The 8095-nt window shown below is 50.9% G+C and overlaps 2 protein-coding genes across 2 annotated transcripts in view; one reads left to right on the top strand and one right to left on the bottom strand.

Annotated features, from left to right (window-relative positions):
• Position 1: 1 nt before the first annotated feature.
• On the top strand, positions 2-4381 carry LOC122542049 (ras-related protein Rab-7a-like; the record flags this gene model as incomplete). The annotated part of the gene is made up of 4 exons (XM_043679337.1): positions 2-67; positions 1189-1413; positions 3062-3187; positions 3879-4381. Coding segments are annotated over 4 exons (510 nt in total), but the record flags the coding sequence as incomplete, so codon positions are not given.
• Positions 4150-8095, bottom strand: part of LOC122542048 (host cell factor 1-like) — a gene marked incomplete at its 5' end in the record, with an annotated part of 48311 nt that continues 44365 nt past the window's right edge. The window contains one exon of the mRNA XM_043679336.1: positions 4150-4218. Coding sequence (XP_043535271.1) covers positions 4150-4218 — 69 coding nt within the window. The remainder of the gene's footprint in view (positions 4219-8095) is intronic.

The following is an 8095-nucleotide window of genomic DNA, read 5'->3' as shown; positions in this document are numbered from 1 at the left end:
GGCCACCATCGGAGCAGATTTCCTCAGCCACTTCTTCATCGTCGACGGTAAAAACGTCTGCGTCCAGGTTTGTGACAGCAAAAGACACTTTCCCCCTTCACCCTGCCCCGGCCAGAGCTCAAGGGACCATCTTCCACCCCTCCATCAAGCATAGCCGCCAATGGCTGAACAGGAATGTGGGGATTGCTCAAGGGGCTGGAACTGGAAAAGCAGAGAGATTTCAGAGAGCCATAGGAGGGGACAGAGACAGGGAGGAGACAAGGGGGCTGGAGGAGGGGACAGAGATAGGGAGGGGGGGAGGGGGCACAGGAGGGAACAAGGGGGCTGGAGGAGGGGATGTAGGGGTCAGAGGTGACAGATGGAGGAGAGTTCTGGAGGAGGTGTCACTTTCAGGAGGAGTGTAGGGGCTGGAGGCCTTTCCCCAGAGAGTGTGGAATTGCTCCCATGGGGAGAATATGGGATTTGTCCCACAGCATAGCCTTGCTGTAAATCTTCATTGGTGAGGAGAGTGTATTCTGTCTTGATTGTTTTTTTTATTGGGATTGTTCTCTTGATTAAATCGCAACTTTATTACACAGAGGGGTGGTATGTGTATGGAATGAGCTGCCAGAGGAAGTGGTGGAGGCTGGAACAACGTGTCTACGTGGGTTTCCTCCCACACTCCAAAATTGGCCATGGGAAATTACCCATAGTGTTAGGTGAAGGGTTAAATGTAGGGGAATGGGTCTGGGTGGATTGGTGTGGACTTGTTGGGCTGAAGGGCCTGTTTCCACACTGTAAGTAATCTAATCTAATTTAAAAGGCAGCTGGATAGGTATACAAATAGGAAGAGTTTAGAGGGATATGGGCCAAGTGGTGGCAAATGGGACTAGATTATTGTAGGATATCTGGTCGGCGTGGATGAGTTCTGTACACCTCTATGATTCTAAGTGGTTCAGTGGAATTGTATCCAAGCATTGGGGGGGGGGTACAGGAATGATCACACGAGGGGGACAGAGTGATGGAAGGTGTTATGGGTGAGGGGATGTGTACCAGTGGGTGGGAGGCAGCTCACGTGGAGCAGGAACACCAACCTGGATTGGAAGGGCCAAATGGCTTCGTCAGATGGGTTGGGGGTGGTTCTGTAGAATGAGGGGTGAATGGATCTCAGTCAGGGTTTCTACAATCAATGTTTACCCCGCTCCCTAGCTCTGGGACACAGCCGGCACTGAGCGTTTCCACTCACTGGGCTCAGTCCTGTACAGAGCCGTGGATTGCTGTGTACTGGTGTTCGACGTGACCTCGGAGGCTTCCTTCAAGGCGCTGGACAGCTGGCGGAATGAGTTCCTGCTCCAGGCTGACCCCAGGGACCCAGACAGCTTCCCGTTCCTCGTCGTTGGGAACAAGACTGACCTAAGGAGCAGCAGCAGCGAGGTAAGGTTTACGCAAAATACACCACCCTCCCACCCCAGCAGTGAACCACAACACCCCGCATCTCCCTTAGACACACACTCACCAAATATTTGGGTGGCTTGTCTGTACACTAACCTTCTGGCACACGCCACCAGCTATTCAACTGTACATGCTGCACAGAACAGCCTCATCTCTCAGATGAAGGTTGTATTTGGCAGGTCACAGGCTTGTCCTTGTCCGGTAGATTCTCTCTCAGTGGAGGGTGAAGAATCTCTCTTTCTGGCTTTCACTTGCTTCTATCGTATTGTAGTCTGCTCGATAAAGTCATGGTTTTCAGGAACACCAACCAGACGCCAAGTGAAACAACGTTATCCATAGGAATCAAAGTTAAAGTCATAGCTGGGCTGCTGAGGTCAAGTTTTTGCTCAGAAGATTTAAAAAAACAACGTAAAGTTTGAAATACCGTGTCACACAAGGACACTGATAAAAACCAATACAGTACGAGCACAGGCCCTTCGGCCCTCCAAGCCTGCGCTGACACATTTTCCCCTTGCATACCAAAACTGTCTTCATGCACAGGATCCATATCCCGCTATTCCTTCCCTATTCATGTGCTTCCTGAATGTTGCTGTTGTGTCTGCTTCCACACCACCTCTGGCAGTGCATTCCAGGCCCTCACCACCCTTTGTTAGAAAACTTGCCTTGCACATCTCTTTTCAACTTGTCCCCTCCTCACATCTTGAACCTTTGTCCCTGGTCATTGACCCCGGGGAAAAGCCTCATACTTTCCACTCTATCTATGCCATTCACAATCTTATAAACTTCTATCAGGTCACCCCTCAACCTCCAGTGAAAACAAACCCAGGCTATTCAACCTTTCCTCATAGCTAAAAATCCCACATACCAGGCAACGTTCTGGTAAACCATTTCTGTCCCCTCCCCAAAGCATCCACATCCTTCTGGTACCGAGAGTGTGGTGTGCTGGAAAAGCACAGCAGGTCAGGCAGCATCCAAGGAGCAGGAGAATCGACATTTCGGGCATAAGCCCTTCAGGAATTTTCTGGCAGTGTGGAAGGTTTGTGAAGAAAGCCTTACAGCGGAGTCTTTGACAGAACTGACAAGATTGAAAAGGTTCAGTACAAGTTCCTCAAATATACCTGTACAGAACACCTCTACAAATGCAGCCCACAGTCCCTCAGCTAGTACAGGTATCTTAAAAAAGCTTTAAACCAAAGTTTATGATGGTACCAGAGCTGTTTGAAGGCAGGATGTAGGACATAGAACAGTACAGCATAGGAACGGATCATTTGGCCCACGATGTTGTGTCAAACATGACACCAAATTAAACTCATCCCTTCTGCCTGCCCTTGGTCCATTTGCATATTCATGTGCGTATCGAAGAGTCCTTTAGATACCTGTGTCATATCGGTTTCCTCCACCACCCTGAAAGAATGTTCCAGACTCCTACCACTGTAAATACCTTGCCCCTCAGATCTCCTTGGAAGACCCTCCCACCCCCCAGTAGGAATCCCCTCCTCTCTCTACAATCCCCTTTCTCCTCTTCCGTAAAGTCAAGAGTCTTTGTGAGCTGTGGAGGGAGGGGTGTAAGGGATTCTCTGGGAATCTTGGATCTATTCCCCTCCTGTTGCTAATCACACTCGCTCAGCAGGTCGTCTCAAAGCGGGCGGAGGATTGGTGCAGCGCCCACCATCTAAAGTACATCGAGACCAGTGCCAAGGAAGCCCTGAACGTGGAGGCGGCGTTTCGAGAGGGCGTAAGGCTCGCATTGAAGCGGGTAAGGTCCCAGGGGGTGTGAAAAGGTTTCCCGAGGTTGGGTGGAGGAGTCTTATCTGAGTCAAAAGAATAATGGTCCTGGGTTCCCGCTGCCAAATACCAGTGCATCGCACACCATCCCTCCCTACACGTCCGGTGTGGTGTGTTTGGAGGTCGAATTTCCTGTCAGACCCCAGGATGGGTCAGCTGAGGTGGAGTGACAGAAACCTCCCGACAAGCACGGAAAAGACGCAAGGACCAACCCACTATCCGTGGTTAACCAGAAAGAGAACGCAAACCTTAAAAAGAACCAACTTAGATGGTGCCGAAGGGTGTTGGGTCAGAGGATTAGATTTGTTATTTCATAAACGGGAAAGAATAACCAAGATTTTGGTGGGGCACAGAATTTGAATAGGACAGAAAGCTAGTCAGAAATACAAGAACAGATAGCGAGAGAGTCTATAAACACTTAATAAAAATGTGGGTCAGTCCTTTGGAAGGTGAGTTTGGAGAATTGAACATGGGAAATAGATGGGTATTTGTGTCAATGTGTTTAAGGTTGGAGATTCTGGATAAACACACAAGGGAGGGTAAGATGGAGGAATATGGAATTAGTGGAGTGGGGCATGCCAGCACTAGCATTGAATAGATGGGCAGAATAGATGTGGTGGCATGGTTCACTCTGATTCAGAGTCCTGTCAATTCTCCCACAGCTGAGAAGTGAGGACCAGATCTCGGACCAATTTGACCAGATTCAGTTGACGCCAGATGAAGAGACAGGGCAGAGGACGTGTGCTTGCGGCTGAACCCAAGGCAGCTCTGCTTCCCGGACCCGTTTGCCTTTGCTGGCATGTGGACTCAGCTGTGCTCCCTTGCCTCTCGGTCCTTCCTCCCTCGCAGGCATGGCCTCAATCTCCAGGCCCGAACACTCGGCCCTCCTCCGCTGACGACTTGCCCTGTGCCTCAGCTCCTGTCTTTGCCTGTTCACTGTCCCCTCATGATAGTTGCTGGGATCCGCTCATTCACTTCAATAATTGCTAACTTAAAGACTAACTAGAATGGAGAACACTAAAACCAAAACAGTTGTTAGTCCAGAGGTCCGCAGGCGATGTTCTGGGCAGCCAGGTTCGAACCCCACTTTGGCAGGTGGTGGAATTTGAATTCAATAAAAAGAATCTGAAATTACGAGTCCAGCGATGAATCCAATGTCAATTGTCAGAAAAACCCACCTGGTTCACTAATGTCCTTTAGGGAGGGAAACTGCTGTCCTTACCTGCTCTGCCAATATGTGACTCCAGACCCACAGCAATGTGGTTGACCCCTTACTGCCCTCTGGGCAATGGGACTGGTCAGCAACACTCCCATTCCATGAAGGGGAAAAAAACAACACAAAACCCCTGATGAGTTCACACTAAAGTCTCTTGATCGTTGCTTGCTCCCTGCTGGTGTAAATCCAAACAAATCTCCTTGTTCCAATGAAAGGAGAAGGTCATTCAGCCCCTCAGGCCTGCCCCATTCTGGTGGCAGTCTCTCCCACGAAGGCTGCTGAAACCTGCTCTAGCCTGGACCGAGCTCCCAAAGCTCAGAGAGTGAAAAAGTGAGGGTTCCGACACAGGACAATGCTGGTGAAACGTCCAAAGAACCATGCAGCCCACGGCATACTCATGGTATTGGATGGGAAACAGCAACCAGTTTGTGCAAAGGTAGCTTCCGGTGAGCGATTCGGGCTCAGTAAATTGGCAAGCTCTTCCAGAAATGGTTCTCAGGGATCTTCCTGTCCACCTGAAAGGCACACAGTCTTCCTACACTGTTTCATCTGGAAACACGGTCCCTCTATTAACATCCCACTCCCTCGGCACTCAACCCCCAACAGGTTTAGAGAAGTCCAGGTCTGGGAAGAGGGATTGGCCCTGCACAACAATGCCAAATAAATCCACTTGGAAATTAACACAGTGGATGGGAGACCTGTGATCTCCGTCGGGAGGGGTTATGGTGAATAACATTAATTTGTTTTCGGAAACGAAACAGCAGGGTATGGGAGGGCTGGGGTTGCAGAATTGGAGGTGTCTGCACCAATTGGGTAAATGAGTCACGTCGTAACGGTTTCAGAGAATGGTTCCTGAGCACGGACTATATCCCCTGAGCTGCACGCAGAAAGCAGGGTCTGACTAAGCACAGCAGACTGCACCTTGCTATCCTGAAGCAGGCAGGTCAGTCTCTCACACTGTCACAACTTAGAGACATCAAACCCAGGCAGCACTTCACAACAGCAGGAAAATGCACAGCTCTGGGACAGAGGGAGACAGTTCAGAGCCAGAGGAGAGAATAAAAGGGGTACATCCATTGCACTGAATGAATTGCGAACCACACATACTTTCAGTAAATTTAACAGGACATTAAAAAAAACATCATTTGCTAATGATCTGATAGCGTCAAGTTGCACAGCCTTTCAACATTTGAGGCAGAGGTAGATAGATTCACGATAAACGTTATGGGGCAGTAATCAGACCAGCCACCATTTTGAATGACAGAGCAGGCTAGAAGGGCTGAGTGGTCTCATATGTAGATTCTTCCCTCCCACTTTCTCAAAATTAGGGTTTTTGAGGGGGTGGGGGCGATTGGACAGCAAAGAGGCTTCCAGGTCAGAGGCTGGGAATCCTGCAGTGAGGAACTCCCCTCCTGACTCTCCCCCAAGGCCTGTCCCACCATCGACAAGGCACAAGTCAGGAGGGTGAGGGAATAATCCCCACTTGCCTGAATGGGTACACTTGAGAAGCTCAACACCACCCAGGACAAAGCAGCACCCCTCCTGTTCGATCGACACGCTGAGCCCCACCTTCAACACCCCCTCCCTCCAGCCCTGATGCAGAGGGGCAGCAGTGTATCGTCTGCAAGATACACTGCAGCATCTCTCAGAGGCTCCTCTGACAGTACCTTCCAGGCCCACCACCTCTACGCCCCCACCCCACGAGGATTGGGGAGGAACAGAACAGTATGGGCTGTTCCTTTAGTGTGACCGTGTTCAGATTCCTGTAACTCCCTCTCTCTCAGGGCACTGTGTGGGCTGTCCCTACACCACACAGGGTCTGGAGTGGGTCACCCCCGCCTTCTGGAGGGGCAGTTAGGGATGGACAGTAAACGCTTGGCCCAGGTAATGATGCAGGTAAAGATCCTAGGAATACGGACCTCCCCAACACCAGCATGGCCCAGCACAGGATGGTTCAGGAAGCTCATCAACACCTCAACAGCAGAGATTACGGTTAGCTGGGAGCTGGATGATGGGATGTAGCTACACGTGCCCATACCCTCAGGGAGCCTGCCAACACAGATGTGGCGCTGGGATGGCCAGAGTTTTCGGAATTGCCCTCCAGTGCAATGCTTCAAAATGGCTGGGCAAAAATGCCCAGGGGGAGGAAGGGGCTGGGGGCATCGAAATACTGTCTGTGGCCAATAAACAAGTTCTAAGGGCTCACCCAGATGGTACTGGGGCCAGAACGGATGAGGCCTTGCCAGCGGTGCCCAATGTTGCTAAAGTAGAAATGGAAAGTCTTACCACAACCACCAAAACGTCTATTTCAAATACTGGTTTTCATATGTAAAAAGGGAAAAAAAAATGTCGACACAAAGCTACACAATACAAACATCATTGGAGTCCTACAAAAAAAAAGGAAACTCGCTCCAAGGAGTACCAACAGATCATCAGACCATTATCTTCATGTTAGGGGGCTCCGAGGAGGAACTGGGAGGGGACAACACAGAGGCAGCCAAATCAGCTTTAAAAACATCTCTCAGTCAAACAGTTTGATTCACGCTCATCTCTCCCCAGCTTAGAGGCGAACAGGGGGGTAAGAGGGGAAGACACAGAGCGGGGAGGCAGAGGGGGAAGAGACGGAGAGACAGAGTGCGGGAGGCAGAGGAGGAGAGACAGAGTGAGGCACAGACACAGAGATGGAGACAGAATGGGACAGGGAGCACAGAGGGTAGGGATGAACAGACCAAAGGGTTACACGTCCTATGTTAGGACCCAGAATGTAGCGGTTTGATGGGAAACCAGCAGCTCTTTCTCGGAGAGCTCCTGTTCGGGGAGTGGGGGATGTCTCTGGACAGCATTCCAGTCCCTCCTCAGCAACTCCTCATCACGAGTGAGTGAACCCGGGAACAATTCCGTAAACTAAAATTCTCGCGCTGTTTTACACCTATATATATATATATTTATAAAAAAAAAACAAAACGATATTCTTCTCTGCTAGCTCCACGCACATGGTGGGGCGAGGCAATGCTTCCTGTGGTACGACACACCCAGGTCTCCATCCGCAACTCCCCTTCCTGTCGCTCTGAGGGGGGTTTGACAATGAGGGAGCTGGCAGGGCTTTGGGGTGGGGGGAGTAGGGAGGGGTTTGAGGGGGCAAGGGAGTTTGAGTCAGGTTTTCACTGGTGTTCAGAAATAGAAACAACTCCCGGTCCTGTCCAGTCCAATCCTTGCCCGATCCGTGGGTAGATTACTGCTTCCAGGAGAAGTGTCCAGTCACGGCCTACACAAAGGCGCAAGATGTGGCTCATCGGTATGGGGTGGGGGTTGGGGGGAGAATTAAAATGCCCCTCAGCACGATCCCAGGGTCTCTTGTTCCATTTGTGTATGGAGTGGGAGGTGGAGGGTAGGGGAGGGCAGTGCGGGACAGGAGGGCATGATCCGAGAAAATACAAAATTCACTGGCCATCCGCTTTTGTCTTCTTCGGCACGTTTGATGATTTTCTGAAACAGAAGAGAAGATGCTGAGAGTGCGGGAGAACAGCACTGACCCTCCGACAGCGCCGACCCTCCGACAGCGCCCGCTCTCCCTCAGCGCTGACCCTCCGACAGCGCTGACCCTCCGACAGTGCCCGCTCTCCCTCAGCGCTGACCCTCCGACAGTGCCCTCTCCCTCAGCGC

The sequence above is a fragment of the Chiloscyllium plagiosum genome, chromosome 39 (assembly GCF_004010195.1).
Source record: "Chiloscyllium plagiosum isolate BGI_BamShark_2017 chromosome 39, ASM401019v2, whole genome shotgun sequence".
Classification (NCBI taxonomy): Eukaryota; Metazoa; Chordata; class Chondrichthyes; order Orectolobiformes; family Hemiscylliidae; genus Chiloscyllium; species Chiloscyllium plagiosum.
The sequence above is the reverse complement of the archived record's forward strand: the minus strand, read 5'-3'. Positions and strand labels throughout refer to the sequence as shown.